Source organism: Salvelinus sp. IW2-2015, linkage group LG11, assembly GCF_002910315.2.
Source record: "Salvelinus sp. IW2-2015 linkage group LG11, ASM291031v2, whole genome shotgun sequence".
Lineage (NCBI taxonomy): Eukaryota > Metazoa > Chordata > Actinopteri > Salmoniformes > Salmonidae > Salvelinus > Salvelinus sp. IW2-2015.
In genome coordinates this window covers 38,043,369-38,070,181 of record NC_036851.1, presented here as the reverse complement: position 1 = coordinate 38,070,181, position 26,813 = coordinate 38,043,369, and the positions used below count along the sequence as shown (strand labels likewise).

General features: G+C 40.8%; 1 protein-coding gene and 1 long non-coding RNA gene across 9 annotated transcripts; both read left to right on the top strand.

Moving 5' to 3' along the window:
- The first annotated feature begins 1,831 nt into the window (after nt 1–1,831).
- LOC111970334 (uncharacterized) lies at nt 1,832–6,292 on the top strand. 4 transcript variants are annotated; one of them, XR_011480621.1, is made up of 8 exons: nt 1,832–2,031; nt 2,477–2,595; nt 3,229–3,305; nt 5,087–5,145; nt 5,232–5,293; nt 5,394–5,451; nt 5,539–5,709; nt 5,917–6,292. It is a non-coding gene; the product is annotated as an uncharacterized lncRNA (long non-coding RNA). The 4 variants fall into 4 exon arrangements; XR_002878101.2 differs by having other exon boundaries at nt 1,836–2,031; nt 5,663–5,709; XR_011480622.1 differs by lacking the exon at nt 5,087–5,145 and having other exon boundaries at nt 1,834–2,031.
- Nucleotides 6,293–8,601: 2,309 nt separating this feature from the next.
- Nucleotides 8,602–26,350, top strand: LOC111970332 (zinc finger CCCH domain-containing protein 11A-like). Of its 5 annotated transcripts, XM_070445716.1 has the most exons (17): nt 8,763–8,916; nt 10,099–10,352; nt 12,135–12,261; nt 12,404–12,523; nt 13,568–13,691; nt 15,033–15,212; nt 15,646–15,735; nt 16,298–16,378; nt 16,581–16,688; nt 17,211–17,309; nt 17,826–17,888; nt 18,311–18,823; nt 22,999–23,078; nt 23,192–23,801; nt 23,892–24,064; nt 24,182–24,366; nt 24,498–26,350. In XM_070445716.1, the coding sequence occupies exons 3-17, from the start codon at nt 12,208–12,210 to the stop codon at nt 24,682–24,684; spliced, it is 2,667 nt and encodes an 888-aa protein (XP_070301817.1). In that variant the 5' UTR covers nt 8,763–8,916; nt 10,099–10,352; nt 12,135–12,207; the 3' UTR covers nt 24,685–26,350. The 5 variants fall into 5 exon arrangements, with proteins under 5 accessions (XP_023852778.1, XP_070301817.1, XP_023852776.1 ...); XM_023997010.2 differs by lacking the exons at nt 8,763–8,916; nt 10,099–10,352 and adding an exon at nt 8,602–8,753; XM_023997008.2 differs by lacking the exon at nt 10,099–10,352.
- The last annotated feature ends 463 nt before the right edge of the window (nt 26,351–26,813 follow it).

The window sequence follows — 26,813 nt, the reverse complement described above, 5'->3', positions numbered from 1 at the left end:
TGGCGGTGCTTTCACTCTAGTGGTAGCATGAGYCGGAGTCTACAACCCACACAAGTGGCTCAGGTAGTGCAGTTCATCCAGGATGGCACATCAATGCGAGCTGTGGCAAAAAGGTTTGCTGTGTCTGTCAGCGTAGTGTCCAGAGCATGGAGACGCTACCAGGAGACAGGCCAGTACATCAGGAGACGTGGAGGAGGCCGTAGGAGGGCAACAACCCAGCAGCAGGACCGCTACCTCCGCCTTTGTGCAAGGAGGTGCACTGCCAGAGCCCTGCAAAATGACCTCCAGCAGGCCACAAATGTGCATGTGTCTGCTCAAACGGTCAGAAACAGACTCCATGAGGGTGGTCGGTCGGCCAGCCAGATGAGACCAGTCACAATCATCTCTTACTTTTTCAGCGTGCGCGTGAGTTTTTCTGTGATGGAAAGCTGGCTGCTGGTGAGGGGGAGTGGTGTATCCAGGGAGAAATCTAATCTTCTGAAATGTAATTTGTCGTCTTGTGCTTCCATCTGTTGAAATTATTTAGCAATTGCAGTTCCTACATGTTTTTAACAATGTGTTGATCAGATCAAGAAGGTTCTATACCTAAGGTTACTAAATAAAGTGTATATCCTTACTGAAATAGTGATTACTCAGAATTGCAAAATATTTGCTCGTTCATTTTACCACTTACAACCATAAAATAACAATTTATATCATAACAATGAACAATGAAACCGACCGGCCATGTCATAAACATTATTTCTTTACTTGGATAACATTATCTGCCAGAATAACACCCCCTTAACATATAAACACATGGACACTGCACACAGACACTGAAAATTTGCTTTTTTAAATAAATATGGTAGCTCTCAAACGAGCCTTTGCTTTGCTGAGCACCTCATTTTCAGGAGTGTGCTGCCTGCCATCAGAGGAGTCTGCCTGTCTGCCATGTCATCGGAGTAGTAGATCTGTGAATAATAAGTATTGCCACGCTTTCACATAGGGGCCTAGTTCAAACTACAATTTTAAACACAGAAAGGCAAATGGTTGCAGATAAATCATAAGTTGGTTAAATAAAAGACTTTCAGACTACCATTGTTTGGGGAAAATAGGAACATGTCTGTCTATTTCGCCAAATATCTCAAATTGTTTTGATGTTCTTGACCATCACAATGTGTATGTATATATATATATATATATACACACATTGTGATGGTTAAATAAAGAGCAAAATTATTGATTATTATTATTATATTATTATTTGTGCCCTCGTCCTATAAGAGCTCTTTGTCACTTCCCACGAGCCTTGTTGTGACAAAAACTCACACTCATTCTTATGTTTAATAAATGTATCGTATATACTGTATATATTGTAACGACCCGGTATTGTGTTCTGTGTTTGTGGGTGTGTTATGGTTCTCATGGCTACTAGCAGGGGTTAAATATGTCAGGACAGATGGAAAGGTTGGGGGGGTATGATGGGTAATACCGCGGGATTTGGAAATGCATAAATAGGGATTACTGTCTCATTGTTCTCTCTCTTCTGTTCGGGCCTTGATCTGTTCATATGAGAGTGACCCTTAACTCAACATGTATAATTGTGTACGTTCGGCATTTAGCGGCGTGGGCTGTGGCCTGAACAATAGCCCAGTTTAGGAATAAACCTGTGTTCTAACCTGTACACCTAGAGTCCGTCTCTTTCCTCTTTAATGACCCAGTCGGGTCATTACAATATATATATTTTTTCTTCTCCCAAATCGGGCACCATTTTAATCTGGATAATCTAATTTTTCTAATGACATAAAATTGGGCAGCGTACTCTGCTGTCATCAATCGGTAGACCCGAAATAGAAATTCCTCATTAGCAGAAATAAGGAGAAGCCCCTGACTGGAGTGTGTAGTTCGAGTGCGGACTCAATGTGGGCCAAACCCTTCCCGTCTCATTCAAGGCCACCCAAATTGAGGTTCATGTCGAAGGTATTAACATCAACGAAAGCAAATCTTAATCGAACCTAACCTACATGGATACAAATGTAAACCATGGAAGTAAGTGAGACTGTCATTATGCTTAATGTACTTTGTAATATTCATGTTATACCAGTGCAGTGGTATATTTTTATATAACCAACCGATGTTAGCATAGCACTAATTAGCACGTGAGCTAGCTAATTAGCAATAGCACCCTTTTGCACGTGAGCTAGCTAATTGCTTACAATGAGGGAATCTTATTTGGACAAATTTGCCTACTTGAGCAGTAAGCCTAGGTTTACATGTACAGTTATGTCATCGATTTGATCGTTGATTTTCTGTGTTTCTTCAATGTATGCCTTGTTGTGTATGGCTGGCTCTAAATGTGTATCGTTGATGCCGACGGGCATTCCCTAAGTTACACATAGCGAGTCTACACAGCCTACACATAGTGTATGTACAATAATGAAATTAAATGCCTATTGCTTATTTTATGTCTATACCTATTTTCTTTGATGTATAGAGACACGTTAGTGTGTTATTGGAGGGCGAGACTTCATCACTGCCCCTTCTGCACATGTAAGGCTGAACAATATATGGTCAACAACCACATCAAAGGTCATGCTTCAGTGGGGCACAGAGGTACTAATTCTTTCTTTGTTGATTGAATATATTTGACGTTCACATTTTTTGATTTGCCCTATTTTTTTCAGTTACATCAGTGTATTTAATTTAATTTTATAACTTGTTACTTTACTGTTATTCCTCTCTTTCACAAGCTAGGGATATATTCTTTCTAGATCCCCTCCATGGCACTGGCTGGAGAGATGAGTCGCACCCAACCATTCAGTTWAAAAAAAAATCTATGGCTCTGTTTTATTTAAAGTAAAATGTAATATGTAAAATATATATGTACTTACATACATGTATGATACGTTACTTCCCATTCGGTGCATTAAACAGATGGAAACAGAACCATAGATATCTGTCCCACTGATAATGTTCTCTTTGAACCCATTATGACCCCCCCAAAAAATTGGAGTTCGAGCCTCTTGGCTAATTCAGTTCCAACTGTGTTCAAAACTGTTATGCATGCTGGAGTATAAAAACCTGTTGAATTGTACTTTTTCTTTACTTTCACATACGCTGTGTTCACAGAAACAGTGCTCAGATCTTGTCCCCTAGACCTTGGAGGACTTTTGGTGTAGATGATGGTTAGATATTTCTTTAAATTATTCCACTGAACTGTACCATTTGATTGTCATTCCTTTACAGAAAATTGTACCTTGTTCACACCACAGGATCTACCAAAGCAAGGATTTTCAAACAAGTGTGGGGTGTTTGTTTTGATGGTAAGATGCTGGCTGTTCAGTATATTATATTAGTCCTATTTTCTGTTATAACATATGAAAAGTTATTATTATTTCTGTGCTGGCAGCATGGTAAACACACTATTGTTATTGCTCATACTTTTCTTGTTTATTATTCTTGACACTTTTTGGGACCTATTTCCTACAGTTTTTACATTACATACACAATTCATACATCAAACTCCTGCAGTGCTGGATGCTGATGTGACATGCTGTGACTTTTTGGCGGGGGATGTCTTCGACATACTGAAATGTATTCCTGGGGGGGATGGTATTATTATTATTTACCATTATCATTATTATTGTTGTTATCATAACTATCAAACTTAACAACCTACTCTTTCTTCTTTTGGATGGGGGGCAGTATTGAGTAGCTTGAATGAATAAGGTGCCCAGAGTAAACTGCCTACTACTCAGGCCCAGAAGCTAAGATATGCATATWATTAGTAGATTTGGATAGAAAACACTCTGAAGTTTCTAAAACTGTTTGAATGATGACTGTGAGTATAACAGAACTCATATGGCAGGCAAAAACCTGAGAAAAAGTCCAACCAGGAAGTGGGAAATCTGAGGTTTGTAGTTTTTCAACTCTTTGCCTATCCAAGATACAGTGTAAATTTGGTCCGATTGCACTTCCTAAGGCTTCCACTAGATGTCAACAGTCTTTAGAACCTTGTTTGAGGCTTCTACTGTGATGGGGGAGAGAATGAGAGCTGTTTCAACCAGAGGTCTGGCAGAGTGCCATGCGTGGGCCTGTGAGAGTTAGCTGCATTCCATTGCATTTCTAAAGACAAAGGAATTCTCCGGTTGAAACATTGAAGATTTATGTTAAAAACATCCTAAAGATTGATTCTATACATCGTTTGACATGTTTCTACGAACTGTAACGGAACTTTTTGACTTTTCGTCTGGACCTAGTGCTCGCGCCTCATGAATTTGGATTTGTGAACTAAACGCGCGAACAAAAAGGAGGTATTTGGACATAAATGATGGACTTTATCGAACAAAACAAACATTTATTGTTGAACTGTGATTCCTGGGAGTGCATTCTGATGAAGATCATCAAAGGTAAGTGAATATTTATAATGCTATTTCTGACTTCTATTGACTCCACAACATGGCGGGTACCTGTATGGCTTGTTTTTGTGTCTGAGCGCTGTACTCAGATTATTGCAAGGTGTGCTTTTTCCGTAAAGTTTTTTTGAAATCTGACACAGCGGTTGCATTAAGGAGAAGTGGATCTATAATTCCATGTATAACACTTGTATTTTCATCAACAATTTCTGTAAATTGATGTGGCTCTCTGCAAAATCACCGGATGTTTTGGAAGCAAAACATTACTGAACGTAACGCGCCAATGTAAACTGAGATTTTTGGATATAAATATGAACTTTATTGAACAAAACATACATGTATTGTGTAACATGAAGTCCTATGAGTGTCATCTGATGAAGATCATCAAAGGTTAGTGATTCATTTTATCTCTTTCTGCTTTTTGTGACTCCACTCTTTGGCTGGAAAAATGGCTGTGTTTTTCTGTGACTAGTTGCTGACCTAACATAATCGTTTGGTGTGCTTTCGTCGTAAAGCCTTTTTGAAATCGGACACTGTGGTGGGATTAACAACAAGTTTATCTTTAAAATGGTGTAAAATACTTGTATGTTTGAGGAATTTTAATTATGAGATTTCTGTTTGAATTTGGCYCCCTGCACTTCCACTGGCTGTTGTCATTTCGAACCCGTTAGCGGGATTTCACCCGTAAGAAGTTTTAACTTACAGCACGCTCTGTCCATTGCAATGGAAGCAGTGTGATTTCACTGAGGTATGTATAAATTATGAAATTCTCATCACTAGTGGATGTAAGGTTTTTTGGGATACCCATCCGATTGTGTGATTTTCTTTTCAAAGTGAAACATGCAGCAAATTAGGCGATGGTGGTGCTTAGTTCTCCTGCAGAACTTTTCCATGCCGTAAGTCTTTTCATTTGCATCCTTAAAATCATTTGTTTCACTGTAGCCAGACTGACCTGAATATATTTTTATATTGAATGTATGTCATTCACTCACTAAGGTCTGAAGAAGAGAGGTTGAAAGATGGAGAAAGGTGTTGAAAACAAAACACACTACAGGTAGGTGTCATATGATGAGTGGTATGGTCTTAAACCAATGTTTAAAGACTTAACCTCCCCCTCCCCCCTTCTCCAATATATTTCAAGATGATGTAGAAGACGTCCCCCCCAAGAAGTCACAGCATGTCACATCAGCATCCAGCATTATTGTACACACATCCCTAGAGGTTCCCTTACATTACTTAATGACCACAATCAGTTTTCTTTCTAGACGATACTGAAAACAAAATACACAGTGAACTGGGAGCTGTGAATTGGGTATGTAGTCTACTGTGTGTAAAGCTGAAGGCTTGATGCATGGCAAGATATAACAGTTGTGATGACTTGTTGAGTAGTTATAGATATCACTGAAATTAGTAATAGTGGCTTTTGTTTGCATGGTGGTATTGTGAAAGTGMGGCGTAATTTGACTTGATCACCTAATGAGGCACTATTCTTAATATGTATTCTTCCTTTTTCTTCAAGGAAGCAGATGTTCTTCTAAGGGACACCCTAGAGGCAGGCAGGTGGTGTGAACTCCAAAAAATGTAAAGGCATTGTTTCCTTCCCCAGTGTAGTTGGGATGGACGGGGAAGACCGCATTACAACCCTTAAAGAACTACGGTTGTATGATGGCCTGGATGAAGAGAAAAATATTCTCCTCAAGGAACCATTCACGTTCCAGTTACAGAGAGATAAGATGTTCTATGTGGAGGCAGTTGACAACAAGAAAATGACTCTCTTTGCTTCTTTTTAGGAGCAGGAGTGAAGCCATTTTTGAGGAGRGGTCAAACCTTGTTTTTGTCTGCTGTGTTAATCGTTATTTGTGTTATGTTGTTTAGTAAAGATGACGTAGAAGTCACCGGAGTCTCTGATCTCTTTACTGGAGCTGGTATAACTTAATGTACAAAGCACATTCAGCTTGTTAGTATGTCTATATGGTATAGTCTGTCTCCATTCTCATGAGGAAAGTAAATAGCATTATAAATCAGGATAGGTAGTAACTGTATATATATATATATATATATATATATATATATATATGCTCAATTAAATGTTATAACTTTGTAATTATATTAACACAATTTTAACAGTATATGACATAACAAGTATGTTGTTCACTGCAACAATATCAGTAACTTGTCTCAAATATAGCATGAAGCAAAGTGTTACAACACATCTGCTGGTACTTTATATCATATTTCTTACGATCTTCAAAAATGAAATACGTTTGTATTCAACGTGTGTATTTGTATTCAGTATTTGTATTCAGTGTGTGACTGTCAAATATCAGATGGACAAAAAAGTGGGCGGGGTCTAACGTTTGACTACGCCCACATTAAACCCTGCCCGAATTGCACACTGCAGTCAGGGGTACTTGGAAATAAGCACACTAGAAACTATCGAAGTGCGGATGTTTGCTTTCTACACGAGTTGCTATTGTTCCGTTTCCTCCTAAGAACCGATTGTAGTTGTAAAATAAAAAGGTACACATTTTCAGAGCTGCCAACTCTCACGCATTGGCCGTGAAACAAGCATTTGACACTCCTCTTATCTCACGCATTGAAAATTGTTGCTTGAATTTTTCTAATTAGTCCAGTCAGCGCGTTAACTTTTCAACTCCAAATCGTGTTGAATTTGCATCTGCGCCTGCAATTTAACATCACAAGCGGAATCTATCATTGTCCTGTTTTGCCACAGCGCTGTGAACCGCGGCACAATGAAGCATGTGATTAGCCTAGTTAGGTGAGGGATCAAGGAGATTGGATGCATATTTTAAAGAAACGCCCCTCAAGATTAGAGTGGAGCTGAATGGAGAGTGAGACCGTTCTCAGTTGTTTATAAAACGGTAAAAAAAGAGCAGCACGTTAGAGCTGTTTTATGTAAATATAGGTTCCTGTTACTCCCGTCCATTAATCGATTGCAGAATGCATTTACTAATTTCGATTTAATCCACAGTTGCATTAGTACCATTGCTTTGGTGATTGGCATTTACCCTCTGACAATGAAAAGGCAGCAGACAGACCTACAGTATGTTTTAGCAGGGAAGTTTGGAAAGGTGACGTGATTTGCAATTATGAAAATCATTGGTGTAGGGGTAGATTTGTCATCCTGTCTTCAGGAGATTATATTTTCTATTTACTTTATTTAGTCTGATCAGTGGAACAATAATCATTATTAACAATGGGCTAAAATATAGGGCAATCACTGCTTGTCAGCAAGAACACTGCTGTTATTCCCCAAACTTATTTTAGTATCCCACTTCCCAATTTTGCCAGAGTAATAACATATTTGAAATCTGATAAGCCTACTTGTGTCTTTGGAAATGAATGCTATGAGGCTATGCATTTTTGCAGCCATTCATGGACAGTTTTGAATAAGTCATACAAATAAGTCTAGGATACTAAATGCTCCAGGAATCAAATATAATTTTTGAAATGTTTGTACTGTGCACATGCTAGGCAGATATGGTAGAGGGACTCACAACTCATAAAGGCATCATATTTTGTCTATGTAGGCATAAACCACCTGAATATTGATATTCATTTGATTTTTCTTGAAGGTTGGGTCATTTTGAGAAATACATTTTTATTTAAAAAGATAACATCTTCAAATACCCAGTACTTGGGAAACATAGATCAGGGGTGACCAACCCTCCTGGAGAGCAAGCAGGATTTTCTCCAGACCTATTTCAAAGAGATAGTTCATCCAAATTACAAAATGTTTGTGTCCTCACCTTGCAAGCAGTCTATGGACAAGGAGACTGCAATCTATGATTTGCTTACACACTGCCATCAACCATTTAATATAAACATTTCCTGTACAGATCCTTGGTTTAATGGTAAAACTCCCTGCACATGTTGCATATAACTTTCAACCTGAGAACAGGGATCAATCCCTACTTCCTACCTTCCCACTATTTTTAGCATTTGCCACCTCCCTTCTCTTTTCATTACTGTCTGAATGGAGTGTCAAACCACCAATAAAAAATTTAAAAATCTCGAAGTAACAAAGTCGTTGAGTTGTGAGTATTCATTTAATGTTCAAAGCATCCTGAATACACCTGACCTGTGGTTGTAATTGTTTTATTCTCTACCCAGGTCATATGCCTAAACCATGTCAAAATACGTAGAATTGCAGGAAATTAGCTTTAAACGGTACAATTTTATTGGGGGTTGTCCCAAGGGGCAATTAAATTCACCAAGCATGTGGCAAATCTCACTCCAAGCCTTCTTCAAAAATTGACAGCTCTGCATTTTTTTGCACAATTTGGGGAAAATATAATTCTAAACATCACTCAAATCAGAAGAGGCTCAGTGAAGGTTCGTTTCAATTAATTTGCTTTGTCTTCGCTCTAGTGTTCCAGCCCAGCCAGCGTTCTTTGGCCGTTTTTCAGACATGCGCAGCAAGGAGGAACCCGACGCTGGTGGACGTGTTTCTCTCTTGTAGTGGAACATATATATTTTTTCACTTTTAGTATTACTGGTAACTAATTCGCTTTATTCAATAATGTTGTTGTGATTGCATTTGTATGTAAGGGAAAAACGTTAACTAGAAGTGAGGTGTAAAACGTCTGAGTTAGTTAGCTGACTACAACGAGGCTCGCTAACTGCAATAACAGCCAGAGAGCTAGCTATCTGACGTTAGCAGCCAGGCCAGAGTTTTGCCAGGATTTGGAAGTGTAACGTTAGTTGCTTGCATCGACGCCCTTTAACCATATTCTAAAGCTAGCTAYCTGTAACATTAAATTACAATCTAACGTTACCTAATAAAGGAAAATGACCACCCAGTTCATCTAACAGTAACTAGCTAATAACCAAACGATGGCACAGTAACGGTAACCAGCTAGCGCTAACTAACTATTTGCAATACAAAAGCTATTGTTTTCAAGAAAAAATTCTTACCTAGTCAGGTAACTTGGCGTTGGTATATTGTGTCTAGTTAACGGCATCTTAGTCAAGTTATTTTGATGTGGGGCTAGATACAGTTCACACAGTAACGTTAGCTAATTACACATGCTAGGCCTGTTTTAGTGACCTGTGGTATCGTCATTTGGAACATTATTTTAATTTAGTTTAAATCATACATGTTGTGGAGTAAAAATGGAAAACTAAATGTCCCAATGAGTTTTGTTTTTTCAGTAACTACCACGCACTGAAGATGAAAATCGTATTCGCACATTAATTCTAGTAGCTAATTCGTCTTGCTACACTGAACAAAAATGTAAACACAACATGTAAAGTGTTGGTCCCATGGTTCATGAGCGGAAATAAAATATCACAGAAATGAATCATACGCACAAAAAAGCTTATTTTTCGCAAATGTGTTTACATCCCTGTTAGTGAGCATTGTACCTATGGCAAGATAGTCCATCCACCGGTGTGGCATATCAAGAAGATGATTAAACAGCATGATCATTACACAGGTGCACCTTGTGCTGGGGACAATAAAAGGACACTCTAAAATGTGCAGTTTTAGAACTGGCCTGACATTAACGTGAACAGAGTGCCCCGTGGTGGTGGGGTTATGGTATGGGCAGGCATAAGCTACGGACAACAAACAAAATTACATTTTATTGATGGCAATTTGAATGCACAGAGATATCTTGACAAGATCCTGAGGCCCATTGTCATGCCATTTATCCACCGCCATCACCTTATGTTTCAGAATGATAATGCACGGCCCCATGTCGCAAGGATATGTACACAATTCCTTGAAGCTGAAAATGACCCAGTTCTTCGATGGCCTGCATACTTACAAGACTTGTCACCCATTGAGCATGTTTGGGATGCTCTGGATCGATGTGTACGACAGCGTGTTCCAGTTCTTGCCAATATCCAGCAACTTCGCACAGCCATTGAAGAGAAGTGGGACAACATTCCACAGGCCACAATCCACAGCCTGACCAACTCCATGCGAAGGTGATGTGTTGCACTGCATGAGGCAAATGGTGGTCACACCAGAAATTGACTGGTTTTATGATCCATGCCCCCATAGCTGTGGAAAGTAGGGGTGCTGAGGGTGCTGCAGCACCATCTGAAAAATCAGACTTTTTTTCCCCTTTCCTACTAGTCCTGTATTAGTGTACGGATATAACGGTCTTTAAGAAAATAAAAGTTCTGATTTCCTTATATGAACGGTAACTTGTAAAATAGTTCCATGTTGCATTTTATTTTTGTTCAGTGTAATTGATTTAGTGTTTTATATTTATATGTTTTAATCTGGGATGCTGTATTAAGCTGTTTAGCTGCTTACATGATTTGAAATGCCTGTCCCTGATGTTGTGGGGGCCTCTGGACAGATGTCAAATGACGCACAATATACAGTTTCACATTTCTAATTCTAAATGAAATACATTAAATGTGAAGGAATGAGATGATATCCAAATGTATCGAGTAGTATGCGCTGATTTAGCTCCCAATAATGGATTATACAATACTCAGTTGTGTAGTTAGTCCATTATGATATAATTCAGTTTGACCTATGCTCTATCACACGCTATTGTGGATGGTGTTGGCACATCCTTGTTATGTTCTACATTTTCTCTCGTTACACTTGGGTGAGAAACTGTAGTTCTGTTTATTTTCAGTTTTCTAGGGGAGTGTTTGTTTTATTAAAATCTAGGTTAAGAAGCATCTTCTTGTCCATTCCTTTAGCTCTTTGGATGGGGGATAGAATTTATTATAAAGAAAAGTAGATTTACTGAAGATTTCATGCAACAACAAAAAAAGCCACTCATTGTCGCCTGCTGGAATCCCTAGAAGCCCCATCCCACCTATATTTTTCGACATCATCCTTTATGAAGTTGACAAAAAAAAGAAATTCTCTCAAAGACTTTTTCTCCTGCCAGTCTTTTTGGATGATTTGCTGGGAGCTCAATCCCTGACTTCTCTCACATTATTCCCCCCATTCTTGCACCATCCATCTGTAATGCTTAGCAGTCTGGCTGGAAAGAGTCAGAAGGAAGGTCGTAGGACGACAAGTGTCTCTGGAACTCCTCTTTCCTTATCTCACGGATCGAGTGTTCCTTCAGGACCATGATAGTCACGGAGACACCATATTAGAAGTGCTTGAGGAAGGGAGGAATCTTCTCAGCCACGCCAGGTGAATTTAGTCAAACAAGCCTGAAGCAGAGTCTAATTTCTCTGCAACTTATACTCCGAGTCACATTCCTTTCGTGGACATATGTCACAATGGACCACAAAGGAATTCTAATTCTTTAGAATTAAACTCTGTAGAGTTATGTTCAGTCCCTCCAGGATTCAGTGATTCTGTTATCACAATCTTTTGCAAAATCACCAATACCCCACATTATGCGAGGGCTTGCAAATATCACTGCACTATTTCTCCATAAGACAGTCCAAATCATAGCAATATTATTGCATAAAACTGACCCATCACTGCAGTACAAAGAAGGTTCGCAATTTCAACCATCACCACACATTTACTGCATAATATGGTTCAATAAAGCCACATGTCAACAAACTTTTTCCCTTGTCAGTGCAGTTGTGACATTTGACAATCATTGCATATTGCCATGCAAAATGTCAGAATTTCCACAGCAAAATCAAGCATTTTTGCCTGCAAATATAACAAGAAATCCCTGCAAAATCCTGGAGGGACTGTCTGTTGCCGCCACAGTGAAGCAATCAAATCCACTCTTGCCAGAGAAATGACCATGGCTCCTGTTTCACTGTTGCCAGCCCAGGGAGAGTCCTGTTGGACCTGAAGAGAACACCCCTGACCCGGAAGTGAATCCCGTCCACCAGCCTGAACATGACTAACCATGGAGATGACTGCTATTTCTTCTACTACTCCAACTGTGCTAAAGTAGGAGCCATAACAAAAACAGCATCGGGCACTGTAGCAATTTTTTTTTTTTTTGGGGGGGGGGGGGGGGTGGTAAATGACAGTAAATGCAGCTCAGATGTGTATGTATTGAAATGGTTGTGGTTTGTATTTCCTGGTGCAGGGTGATTGCTGCCCCTTCAGACACTGTGATGCCGCCAAAGGCAGTGAAGTTGTCTGCAGCCTGTGGCAGGAGAGCCGCTGCTTCCGACAGGTCTGCAAGTTCCGCCACATGGAGATTAAGGTAAGGATAGATCTCCTCGATCTGTGTGTGTGTGTGTGTGTTTAGACTATCTTTGCTCATTATTGCCTGAGTTTTGTCACAAACAAAAAAAGTATTTCAGGAATATCCCCATGGGGCGCTATTTCAAAAAACCTCACAAAACAATTTAGGAAACTGGGATCAAGTTCCAGAAGGGGATTGAATGTTTCTGCTGTAACCAAGAAGCTTGATCTTAACTTGCTAGTTAAGTGGCTAGATGCCAACAAACCAAATTTATAGCAGGAGTCCTGAGCTGGATATCATTTTTCACATCTTAGTTATACTTAACTTAAGTTTTGGGGGGTGGGGGGCTGCTTATAATTTTTTTTAAACAGTATTGAAAATCATACTGTTGGTATTTATAGTACCCCGGTATATGGTATAAAGTAGGGATGTGACAAATTAACATTGTATTATAGTTTCAACTGCCATTTTTAAAGGATTTTTGTTAAAACACACAAAAACAAAATAAATTCCAGGTCAATTCACAATGCAGAATAATGGTCCTATTACGTATGTATGACCTCTAGGGGCCCGGGCAATGAAGTTCTATCTACTGTGACCCTTTACAGACAGAACTCAGTAACATGTTGATAACTTTTCAGACAATTAAGAAAAATCTGTACGGTGCATCTGTACACCGTGCTGGCCCGAAGATACTGTAACCCGGTGACAAATTGGTCCCATGAGTAGCCTAAGCTAAGATATTCTACATGCAACAGACCGAAGACTGAACACACATTCGTGTCATTAGCGAAGAGAAAGAGCAGGCAGGCCAGTGCGAGAGAGAGGGGCAGGCAGAACCGTGCGCATATGTCTTCGAATTCTGCATCTCGCAATGTCTTAATTGTCTTGTATGCCTCGCAAATGTAGACATTTTTCTTAAGGTTAAGGATTCCAACTTAGTTTTAACGTTTAATAACCAAAACGAAAATAATAAAATATAGAATAAAAATACTTGTATGTTGCAAGTCATGCTACTACGTCTTCTGACATGCCCCCTCTCTACCTCTTCCTCTCATACAGAAAAACAGGAAGGAGATGGCGTGTTACTGGGAGAACCAGCCTGCTGGCTGCCAGAAGCCTCACTGTGCGTTCCACCATGAGAAACCACGCTTCATAGACGGCCAATACGTACCGCCTAACAAAAGTGAGTAGACTCTGACCCAGCCACTGTTAACTTGCTGATCTTCATCTCCTCAGCATCTTGACAGAATTTTATCTTGACATGATATTGTGTATCAGCAGATATACGTTGAACAAAAATATAAACGCAACATTTCATGAGCTGAAATAAAAGATCACAGAAATTTTCCATACGCCCAAAAAAAAGTATTTCTCTCAATTTGTGAACAAATCTGTTACATCCCTGTTAGTGAGCATTTCTCCTTTGCTAAGATATGCCACACCTGTTAGGTGGATGGATTATCAAGAATCTGATTAAAGAGCATTATCATTACACAGGTGCACTTTGTGTTAGGGACTARAAAAGGCCACACAAATGTGCAGTTTTGTCACACAACACAATGCCACAGATGTCTCAAGTTTTGAGGGAGCGTGCAATTGGCATGCTGACTGCAGGAATGTCCACCAGAGCTGTTGCCAGAATTGAATGTTCATTTCTCTACCATGAGCCACCTCCAACATTGTTTTAGAGAATTTGTCAGTACGTCCAACCGGCTTCACAACCGCAGACCACATGTATAACCACGTGTATTATCTCTGTGATGAGATCCTGAGGCCCATTGTGCCAATTGTCCGCCACCATGACCTCATGTTTCAGCATGATAATGCACGGTCCCATGTCACAAGAATTTGTACCCAATTCCTTGAAGCTTAAAATGTCCCAGTTCTTCCATGGCCTGCATACTCACAAGACATGTCACCTATTGAGCATGTTGGGATGCTGTGTATCAACGTGTAAGACAGCGTGTTCCAGTTCCCGCCAATATCCAGCAACTTCACACAGCCATTGAATAGGAGTGGGACAACATTCCACAGGCCACATTCAACAGCCTCATGAACTCTATGTGAAGGAGATGTGTCACTTTGCATGAGGCAAATGGTGGTCACACCATATACTTACTGGTTTTCTAATCCATGCCACCATAGCTGTGGGAAGTAGGGGTGCTGAGGGTGCCATCTGATATTTTTTTTTTTTTTTAAGGTATCTGTGACCAACAGATGCATATCTGTATTCCCAGTGATGAGAAATCCATATATTAGGCCTAATACATTTATTTCAATTGACTGATTTCCTTAAATGAACTGTAACTCAGTAATATCTTTGAAATTGTTGCGTTTTATGTTTTTGTTCAGTATGTGTGTATATATATATATATATAAGAACACACTGTTCTTATATATATATATATATTTTTTTTTAGGACTGAGATGAATAGCCTATTTGGGCTCACTTATTAACAAACCAATTTTTTATCAGAACCAGAGTTTGTCAATAGTTTCTGAACCGGATGGTTTTATCACTTAGGTTTCGCCCTGAAAGAGGAAGAGGAGCCTCATGAGGATCCTTTGCCTCCTGTCTCTGCCCCCATCCCAGTCAACCCCCAGCTCCATGGGGTCATTAAGGCGGAGACACAGGAGAACGTTCCCAGCCCTACCCACCCGCCTGTGGTCATCAATCCGGCAGATGATGATGAGGATGAAGATGGTGAGAAACACACTGTTCTTACATCTTAACTAGGACAATGACATTTTTGTGTAGTGTATTTACGTCAAGTTTATTTCAAGTGCAATCTACAAAGGTCACAACACACTTAACATAACTCAAAAGTTAGACTAAAATGTAGAAAGGCAATATAAACAACAATTAAGGAGCAAATAGTCCATAGGATAAGAAGGAGCAGGGCAGTGGAAAGAAACGCAGTGGAAAGATACACAATGCAGAGACAGAATGGAGCTCTTAAAGGGGCAGTAGTGCAGAGACACATGGAGCAGACCGTGATTAAAGTTTTAGGTGTAAATTATATTTCAAGGTGGAGATGGTATTGATGTTGTTAGGAAACACAGTACTTTTGTTTGCGATTTAATTTGTGAACTACCATTTGACTAAGGGAGGTTCCTGTGTGTGTGTACCTATGCAGATCAGTTCTCAGAGGGGGAGGACAGCAGGTACGGCTCAGACGGATCCAGAGTGGTCTCTCCCAGAAAGATGGCCGTGGCCTCCAACTCCGGTATGAGGAGGACAAAGAAATAGAACAGATGAACATCCAACGCAATGCCTGTTTTTAAAGCGTCAATCAGAAGTTGAATCAATAACAAAGCGTATTTTCCCCCCACTGTTTCATTTAAAAGCTGAGTGATGTGGCTGGAGAAATGTAACCACTCTCAAATTCAGATAGAGCTATGGATATTTTACCCATGGTTTGAGACTATACAGTATTTGTTTACGTTTACTTTTACAAACATTGGCGTAAAACAAGATAATATTTTAGGTTCTGATGGGGTACAACAGTTGAACTAAGGTCATTGACATTTAAGTTATTCTTCAAGAATAACATCAATAATTTATAATTTAATGCCTCCGTGACAACAGGCATATATTTCAAAGGTCTTGTATTTGAAAGAACAATCCTCTCAAAGCTTTGCCCATTCAAGGCTGTGTGTGTCTCAAGTGGCCATTACAGAGGGGTAGAGAAAGACCCTCTTTTAAAACGTTGGTCAGGGGACGTCATTGTCTTTGAGCGGCCTCTTTGTCTCTCTGTAATTGGCTAACACATTTTTGGGGGGACACAGATGACTCGCTCAACTTTGGTGTCAGAACCTTGGAGGAGATCAGACTGAGGAAAGCCCTGAAAGCCAGTATGAGGATAGCTGGTGAGTTCATCCTTCCTCTCTCCTCCCAAATGCATCGACCATTGCCTTTTGTATCGTCGTCAATATTAGAAAAACTCATTTTAGAAACTATTGACAAACTCTGGTTGTGATAAAAAAATAGGTTTGTTCATAAGTGAGCACTTATCTTTTCTCCTACTGTTAGTGATATGGTGTGAGTTTATCAACTGTCCTTGTCTTTCAGGTTATCCAGTTCCTGGCCAGGGCTCAGACCAGAGAAACAATGGCATGAGCAGCGAGAAGGAGAACATGAAATCTTTTATCCGTCCATCTCTCTTCACAGCTAAGGATGGTAAGAATCATTGAACACTGATCTAGCTGAGCCCCCATTGTGTATGCATTGATTAACAAGATGAGATGTTTTCCCAGTTTGAATATTGTTGAAGTGTATCCCATAAGTACATATGAACAAACACTTGCTACATGTCATGTACATGTAATTTGTAACATATGCATGCTGCCCCCTGTGGTGTTTGGTGAAGAGACTGGGAGACAACTTTGTGGACAAGCTCAGGAAGAGAATAGTCAAAGGAGACTTCTGGAAACAATGTCTTGTATTGTCGTAGTTAAAGAATGACTCGGAGGAAAGAGTGCAAACATTACTATCTGAGAATCACTAATCATTACATTTGTCATTTAGCAGATGTTCTTACCCAGAGCGACTTACAGTAGTGAGCATATACATGTACAACGCTGCCAGTCCATGTAGCTACACAACTGTACAATCATGAGCTACAAAATCACACTGGGCATTATTAGTTGTGCTATCACCAACACCTTAAACTTCCATGACCATTAACCTCTGACCTTTTAGAAGTTCCTGCCGGGGGTGACATGCCAATGAACCGCCGTCTGGCCGAGCGCCTCGGGAGGAACATGGAGGAGGATGAAATGGACCTGCCCCCTCGGAAAGGTGAGCGAGGGGAAACTTTYATATATCCACAATGGATTGAAATACCTCAGACTTATAGGAATACTAGTTCTTAAGTGTATGTAATTGAACTGGTATATTTAGTCTTTGTTCTTGATGTTATATGTTGAGTCGATGGTCTTGAACTAAATATTCCTCAAATATCTGGGTCGTGTTCATTAGGGCACGCAACGGAGAACATGTAAAAAAAAAAATGGCAATGGAAAAGAAAAATGTGTGTTTCTTATGGGTAGTCTGTCCTCCGTGCCTAATGAAAATGACCCTGGTTGTACTAATTAGTTCAAGCCCCTGATTAGTGCTTTATCTGAATCAGATGTGTCTGTGATGGAACAAAGGAACGCACACAAGTTTCTTTCTAGGGCCAGGGTTACCCACCTGTGCCACGCAATAGTTGTATTGTTGGATTTGTTGATACTAAGAAGTAAAACTATTGTTGATAGTCATTTTCTTGTAGAATTAGGACTGGTTTTCATGTTATTTTCTTCTCCAAACCCTTAGCTGTGAAACCTGTCAGGGACAGACTGGGATTACCTGTTGAACCCATTGCTGCATCTGAATCAGGTAATAATTAACTCACCTCTCACAATTAACAAGTATCTCTTGATACTTGTTAATTGGTTCCTCTCTAGGTTTCTTCCTAGGTTCTGGCCTTTCTAGGGAGTTTTTCCTAGCCACCGTGCTTCTACACCTGTATTGCTTGCTGTTTGGTGTTTTAGGCTGGGTTTCTGTACAGCACTTTGTGACATCAGCTGATGTAAGAAGGGCCTTATAAATACATTTGATTGATTCATTGAAATGTCTCAAAATTGCTTAGTTATTTTAATGATTTCATTTTAATATTTTAATAATTTAGTTACTTCGTATATTCTTCTGTAAAGAGCTTTGGGTAGCTAATACAATTTTTAAACGGTTTAACAGTATCAATCTGAACAGTATACAGCTATTCTCCTTTTGTCAATGTTGATAAGTAACCTCTCCCTCAGCTGAGAGCAACAGCAAGACTACAGCGTCTGAAGTAATCCGCATCAAAACCCTGGAGGAGATTAGGCATGAAAAGTTAGCCAAGACTCGGGGTCAAGGGGACGACCATCGTCCTTCAGTCCCTGATACCACCGCTTCCAAGGCCTCAAAGAAAAGTGCCGCTGTCAAATCTGCAGCTGGTCTTCATGTGAAGACCTTCTCTGAGATCCTCCACGCCAAGAGGAAGCTGGAGGAGGACCAGGGGCCCAGCCTCAGGAAGGCCAAGCTGCTGGCTGTGGAAGCAGCTTTGGGTAACTCCCAGAGACCCCCAGAGCCTGCCATGCCCATGCGGGTGGCCCCTCCTGGGGGAAGAGTTAAGGTAAAGACGCTGGAGGAAATCCGCAGGGAGAAGGCAGCCAGGATGCAGGCCTTGGGACAGGAGGCGTCTAACGGGAAAATCCCAGGCTCTGCCCCGGCCTCCAAAGAGGAAGGTGCCAATAAGTCCTGCATACTGCTTATCAACAAACCAGCTTCTGGTAAATATATATATTTTTAGTGATGCCACTGATATGCCATTTTTGGCTGATACCAATATCCAATATTTTCCTTGCCCCCAAAAAACCTACCGATATTTTAAATGTTTTCGGCCTTTTAAGCGTCCCGCATGGCCAACATCCAGTGAAAATGCAGAGCGGCAAATTCAAATAAATTACTATAAAAATTAAATGAAATCACACATGCAATACACCAAATTAAAGCTACACTTGTTGTAAATCCAGCCAATGTGTCAGATTTCAGAAAGGCTTTATGACGAAAGCACACCAAACGATTATGTTAGGTCAGTACATAGCCACAGAAAAACACAGCCATTTTTCCCGCCAAAGAGAGGAGTCACAAAAAGCAGAAATAGAGATAAAATGAATCACTAACCTTTGATGATCTTCATCAGATGACACTCATAGGACTCAAAGTTCATATTTATATCCAAAAATCTCAGTTTACATTGGCACGTTACGTTCAGTAATGTTTTGCCTCCAAAACATCCGGTGATTTTGCAGAGAGCCACATCAATTTACAGAAATACTCATCATAAATGTTGATGAAAATACAWGTGTTATGCATGGAACTTRAGATAAACTTCTCCTTAATGCAACCGCTGTGTCAGATTTCAAAAAAGCTTTACCGAAAAAGCACACCATGCAATAATCTGAGTACAGCGCTCAGAGCCCAAACAAGCCAAAAAGATATCCGCCATGTTGTGGAGTCAARAAAGTCAGAAATAGCATTATAAATATTCACTTACCWTTGATGATCTTCATCAGAATMCACTCRCAGGAATCCCAGTTCRACAATAAATGTTTGATTTGTTCGATAAAGTCCATAATTTATGTCCAAATACCTCCTTTTGTTTGCGCGTTTAGTACACAATCCAAACTGACGACGCGCAGGCAGGTCCAGGCGAAAGTTCAGACGAAAAGTCATGTTACAGTTCGTAGAAACATGTCAAACTAAGTATAGAATCAATCTTTAGGATGTTTTTATCATAGATCTTCAATAATGTTCCAACCGGAGAATTCCTTTGTCTTCAGAAATGCAATGGAACGCAAGCTACCTCATGTGAATGCGCGTGACCAGCTCGTGGCACTCTGCCAGACCTCTGACTCAATCCCCTCTCATTCCCCCCTCCTTTATAGTAGAAGCATCAAACAAGGTTCTAAAGACTTGACATCTAGGTGAAGCCTTAGGAAGTGCAATATGACCCCATTTCCACTGTATCTTGGATAGGCAAAGAGTTGAAAAACTACAAACCTCAGATTTCCCACTTCCTGGCTGGATTTTTTCTCAGGTTTTTGCCTGCCATATGAGTTCTGTTAAACTCACAGACATCATTCAAACAGTTTTAGAAACTTCAGAGTGTTTTCTATCCAAATCTACTAATTATATGCATATTCTAGCTTTTAGGACTGAGTAGCAGGCAGTTTACTCTGGGCATCTTTTTATCCAAGCTACTCAATACTGCCCCCCTGTCCCAAAGAAGTTAAGCATTCTAGTACAGTTAAATAGTTAACACACACGTAGACGCAGCGGTCTAAGGCACTGCATCTCAGTGCAAGAGGTGTCACTACAGTCACTGGTTCGAATCCAGGGTGTTCACATCCGGCCGTGATTGGGAGTCCCATAGGGCGGCGCACAATTTGCCCAGCGTCGTCCGGGCTAGGCCGTCATTGTAAATAAGAATTTGTTCTTAACTGACTTGCCTAGTTAAATAAAGGTTATACACACAGTCACCACACTGACCAAAAAGTTATTTTGTTGCCATTTATGTATGTCCCCATTACCAGTAAAACATAATCAAAACCTGTTTCTTTCACTTACTTGCTGTGCTTTTCTGTTGTTCATTTGTTCAGTCATTTCATTCTTGACCAGGATTTCTATGGAACGCCGTTTGGGTTTTTGCGTGTCAAATAACACTATTTGACGTGTCAAATAAGCTTGTTGACCAATCAGGACCTGAATATGACTGCATGTTACATAATAATTTAACGCGTTCATAAATGTTATGTAGTTATTACACATTGATTACACTATCATTCGTATTTCATATGTCACAACGATTCATCGACACGTATGCTATGATGCGGGTAAGTTGTCTTGCACACCTACAGTGCTGGTCATAAAAAAAGCTAGCTAGCTCATGGACGCAAACCATGTTCTTCCCCAAAAACATAGCAAAACAACATCTGTTTCAGTAGCTATAGTTAGCTAGCTATTTATATAGCTAAGTTTAATCTAAAATAACCCTAATTTATAAGACACTTCTTATTTGATTAATGGTGGTCGGACCCATCTATGTGAAACTAGCCACAATAAGGATTAGCCACAAGTGGACTTTGCGGTTAGCCTTCAATAAAAGTATGTCATTGACAGTGAATTATGCCATAATTGAATAGATCATGCTAAATGAGGTTGGAATGTTATATAAATCAACAAAAGACAATTATTTGTTAATTTGACATCTGTTAATCACACTGGATGTATTGATCTTATTTCACTGTACAGCCTTTCCTATGTATTGTGGATCAATGACATGGGGTATCAGTCTACTCAGTGACACCCAGAGAACGTTAGCGTCATAGCTCTTATTGCGGGACTCTGAAACAACTGTGAATTGAGCCACATTTATTGTCAACCTGTGTGTATTGAACACTATTCCCGGGGGAAAACAATTCTGCGTGGATGTTTTGGAGTCTGATAACTCTGAGGAGGATGTTAGGAAAAAATTGCTTGGGTATTGAGTAGACTGTTAGCCCATTTCATTGATCCTCAAACCTTAGGTAAAGCTGTACAGTGCAATATGAATGTCAATACACACAGTAGGCTGACTGGGGAGGTGATTTAACACAGTCACAGTCCCGCGATAAGCGCTGCAACACTAATATTTGCGTAAACCCTTCACAGTTGTGTTCTGTGGGTTTCACATTCCAACCTTGTTTAACATTATCTAGTCTAAATATGACATGATTCCACCAATTGTAACCTTCTGCATCACTGTCAAATATGTACTTTTATTTTGAAGGCAAACCGCAAATTCCACTTTTGTGCCTAAACCTTATTGTGGCTAGCTTCACAACACATAACCCAGTCTGGTCCAGCCTCACTAGCCAGATGAAGCTAGCTGGCTGCTTATAACTTTAGCTTTGGGCAACAGGGTTAAGTAGCTGGCTAGCTATTTATTTTCATGAACTGAAGTTCAATTTCAATAGGCGAACAACAAGTGGCTACCTAGCTAATACTTACAAGGATTCCTAAATCATTGCTAATAATGAAAATGACTGCAGTTTCTACTGGTTATTGTTTTCAGGCTGGTTGTATTGGTGCTAGCTAGCTATCCCAGAAGTTGCGGTCAAACAAATAATGCTGTATTACCAACTTGGTATTGTAAACACATCGTTCGTGGCCGGTGTTTGCTTGTTTGCAGACTTTTTTTGTACAGCTTTAACAGTGCTACTGATGGTAGTGGTGGCACTTGGTTTGCACGTGCAAATTCAGAACAAACAACATTCTATAATAGAACTGTGTTATTGTCAAATAATGTTATTTGACAATCAAAGACTCAAACGGCGTTCCATAGTATGTATTGAAGCTAATAGCAGTGACGCTATTACTGTGTAACTCCGGTAGGGCAACATCTGAAAAATAGCTCACTTGGTAGTGTGTACTGGTGCCGACCAGTCGCGAGAGCCAACATCACCCATAACAGAACAGTTGATTGTCAAGGGCAATGAATTCCATTATCTTGGCGTTAATGGATATCGCCTTTGAGTTGTCTTGCTGAAATGCTCTTAGTCTTTTAAATGGCTGCTCGACTTGTTGACTGCTCGATCCACACAGCACCCATTGTGGGCTAGGTTAGGAATGCTGCGTAGCGCCAAATTTTACGTGGCGTCATGTACCTACGTTATRTTGGTATGCACGTAAGCTTTGACATTGGTTTTGCACATCGCTGTTAACTAGACATCGGGCCGATACCGGCATCTTTAGCTAATATCAGCTGATTCCGATATGTTCACCGACCTATCGTGCATCCCAAATATTTTTAATTTGTGAATTATTTGTAGATTGATTCGGGAACCCTTTTCCAATTGCTCATAACAACCACTAGCTGTAGTGTTATGTATTATTCTAAGACATTATTTTGTTGTCCTTACAGCTGCCAGCACTACCACCCAGAAGACATCCGAGGTGACCGAGAAAGAGAAGCCAGCTGAGCCTGCTTCTGTTGCTACTGAGGTAAGACTTCCATACCTTCTATCATGTGTGTCCTGTCTGAATACCTTAGATCCAAATATGTAGTCCTACTCTGAATCAGAGCGGTTAATCACTGAGTATCTCTGTTCCTTTAGGCCACCCCTGCTAACGGTAGCAAGGTGAATGTGAAGACCTTTGAGGAGATCATGCATGAGAAGAGGCTCCGCAGGCAACAGCTGCAGGAGGAGCAGGCCTCGTCCACCAGCCACTCAGATCAGGCCTCGTCCACCAGCCACTCAGATCAGGCCTCGTCCACCAGCCACTCAGAGCAGGCCTCGTCCACCAGCCACTCAGAGCATGCCTTGTCCACCAGCCAATCAGAGGGCTTCGCCAAGGCTGAATCTACCCAGAAACAGGCCGGAGGCCCTGCCCCCCAGAGGGAGAAGAGGGTGTGGGTGAGCCCCTCTGCCGCCTCCTCGCCCCCCACCATCACCCTGGAGGCACCTGCCCATGCTCCCAAGGCCCCATCCCCTCTGCTCTGTGCCACCCTACCCCCCCAACAGGGGACTCCACTAAGGCAGGCTGAGCCAGACTCCCCCTCCCTCAGCCCCAGGAGCTTCAGCACTGCCCCAGGCAAGAGGGAGAGAGGCTCCCCAGGAGGTTCCAGTCCCTCCAAGCAGGCTGCCTTAGCATCAGCTACCTCCCCTAGGCCCTCTGTGGAAGAGGCTCCAGTTGAGAAGGCTGGGCAAGCTACTGAAGCTAAAGGTACGTGCCTGCAGAGAAAAAAAAAATCCCCTTAGTTTATGCAAAGATCAACTCCAAAATATTAGTCTTACCTCCTGTGTGCTGTTTCAGTAAGGCCCAAGCTGAATGTGAGGCCTTCTGTGATGAAGCCGGCTGCCCAGGTAAAGCCAGGCCAGAAAAGGAGAGCAGCAGAAAGATCTGCTATTGCTGCAGTCAAACCCCTCAACTGCACCTCCACAGCACAGGAAGAGCCACCACAGGAGCTGCCCTGCAAATTGAGAGAGGTAGGTCTCAAAKCTCAAGCTCTCTCTGTGACAGGATTTCTTTGATGTTATAGAGATGTACTTTATAAAACCACTGTTATTATATACTGTGTTGATAACCTTGTGTGTTTTCTCCAGGTGTCCTTTCCCTTCTCCAGAATACAGGCCCAAATAAGTCCGATGGTTCCTAGGAGTCCTCCCACTATCCCGGGCCTGGGCCGCAGCTCCAGTCCCCTGAGAGAGGAGTTCCAGGCGGTCCCTGTCAAACAGCACAGCCCAGCCATCCCCACAGCAGTCCCAGATACCTACATAGTCCCACAAAGGTAACACTGGCAAACCGCGCTATGGTTACAACTCACCTTTATACTGTCATATGGTTAAATATAAAATAAACCCAAACTTCCATGGCTGAATGAGGTTAAATGAACTATGCTCCTCTTGCTCTCCTCACCAGTCCTTTGGTGAAGACGCCCACCCAGCCCAAGGCTCGGCGGCCCACCGTTAGCTCCTCCGCCATGGACGAATTTGACGAACTGATGATCGAGTTCACAGATGACCGTCTGGAAGACGACTTGGAGCTGGACCCCGGCAAGGGAGAGGACGACTATCTGCTGGAGCTGTCTGAGATGATTGACAGCTAGACTGGCCTACCTGCTAACCCAATCACGACCCCTGGCCAACCCTTGACCTTGAGTAACGCTTATGTTCATGTCACCTGATACCTTATACCCCGTTCACAACCCCTGACCGACCCTTGACCTTGAGTAATGCAAATGTTCATGTAACCTGATACCCCATTCATGACCCCTGACTGACCCTTGACCTAGAGTAACTCCTACATTCATCACCACCAATAGAATTTCACCACCGGAACTAATCAAAAACCCTCAGTCAACCACCTGAACTAACACCAGTTGAACTTTAACCTACTACCAGACAAACTTGCAGGGCATCAATGTTACTGAAGATCTCCAACCACCTTCACCATCTCTCAGCCCATTTCATGGTAGTAGACTGGTTGCTCGCTCTAACATGTCAGAGGGGACTTATGTTAATTAAATAAAAAATAAAATGCATGGAAGTTTACATTTTTAGATGGTATTGCTTTTACTCTTTACTATTTCATTCATAGTTGTTACCTTTTGTCCTGGGAAAACGATTCTTTATGTATTTTAATTTCTGTACCTTTTTGATTATTTGACACTAGTAGTGATATACTTGTCTAAGTTTTCATTTTTCTGGCTTTCTTTTTTTTGTCCTGAAAGATAACATGGAAAAAGCAAACAATTTGTTGAATGATATACAAATATATTTTTCAAACATCCTCAGGAATTACCATCTTGCATTGTAAAGACGAGCTTGTGATCTTACCTGCCAGGCCTGTCACCCATGGTTGTTCAATCATGTATCATTGTTTGTTGCAGAAAGACTGACTCTGTGTATGCTTAGAAGACTGCTTTAAATGGAAGAGCTACAATAACTAACTGGTKTAGCAGGGTGTCAGACTGCTGCTGCAATTACAATCGTTAGCCTGCTCCTGCGTTTGCCTTGAGCTCATGTCTACTGTCAGACTGACGCTCCAAAAATCATGTACAAAGTTTTGTTCACCTCAAGTTCTGAACTGATACAACGGTAAATGTAAAGTGGTGGTGGGAACTTTGAGTAAGCTATATTTGAAATATGAAGTGAATGTTTACCCTCAAGTATTTGGACCTAAAAGTAAGATTTGTTTTTCAGGTTTGTATTATAGAAGTTAACTCTGAAATTAGTCCCTTTTTAAATACAACTACCATGTTCCTCTAGTTTCGCCTACCTATTTCCCCCCCCTTTTTTATTTGTATTGTATGTTGGTCAACACGTGTGTTTGGATGAAATACCATTTTGGACAATGTTTTAAACCTACCCAATTATTTGACTGAACAATTCAACACAGTTGATTGTTTGACATCCAACCTGCTCTCTGTTCAACCTTTTGTTACAAATAGTGTTTTCTAGTCTTAAAATGTGAAAAAGCAGCTTCTCAGGGACTATGAATCTGCTGTCTGACTTTGAACCTATTTGTAATGTTCATACACCATGTCTGAATTCAACTGACACTTTCCACTTTCCTCTGCTAGCATGTGACAACTGGCCTTAGTGGTTGGAGTACCAGTTGGTCCTGTCCCATGTCAACTGTGATCAGAGTTGTATGATCTTGGATGATGAGCCTGTTGGTTGTGTATCTGTACCTGCTTGAGCCTGTTCTGATGTAAATGTCTAAAGGGTGTTGTACATAATAAAAAGGCTTTCATGAATAGTTGCTATTCACCAGTCTCGAGGACTTTTTTATTTCACCTTTATTTAACCAGGTAGGCTAGTTGAGAACAAGTTCTCATTTACAACTGTGACCTGGCCAAGATAAAGCAAAGCAGTGCAACACAACCACAACACAGAGTTACACATGGAATAAACAAGCGTACAGTGAATAACACAATAGGAAAAAAATTAAGTCTATATACAGTATGCAAGTAGCGTGAGGATGACTGAAAACATTCAAAAGACATGTCAACCTAAGAAAGTGGTTGTTACAGCTACTTTGGAAAAATCTGAGTGCCAGGGTCATTTCAGTTCATTATGTGCCCTAAACTTACCTGAAGCAATCAACTACTGTTGATTTTATAATTCTTGAAATGTGTTTTTCAATACAAATTGGCTTCCCCTCCGATACAGCAGACGGCGCTCTTAAGTTTGGTCAGTGCTATCTGAGCAGAAATATCAGACGCATCGTAGC

Excerpts from the sequence above, each read along its gene's own strand:
- LOC111970332 (XM_023997010.2), top strand. The coding sequence starts at position 12,208 with ATGACTAACCATGGAGATGACTGCTATTTCTTCTACTACTCCAACTGT. Across the intron at positions 16,379-16,580 it reads AGCCAGTATGAGGATAGCTG|GTTATCCAGTTCCTGGCCAG; the intron begins GTGAGTTCATCC and ends CTTGTCTTTCAG. Across the intron at positions 23,079-23,191 it reads CTGCTTCTGTTGCTACTGAG|GCCACCCCTGCTAACGGTAG; the intron begins GTAAGACTTCCA and ends CTGTTCCTTTAG.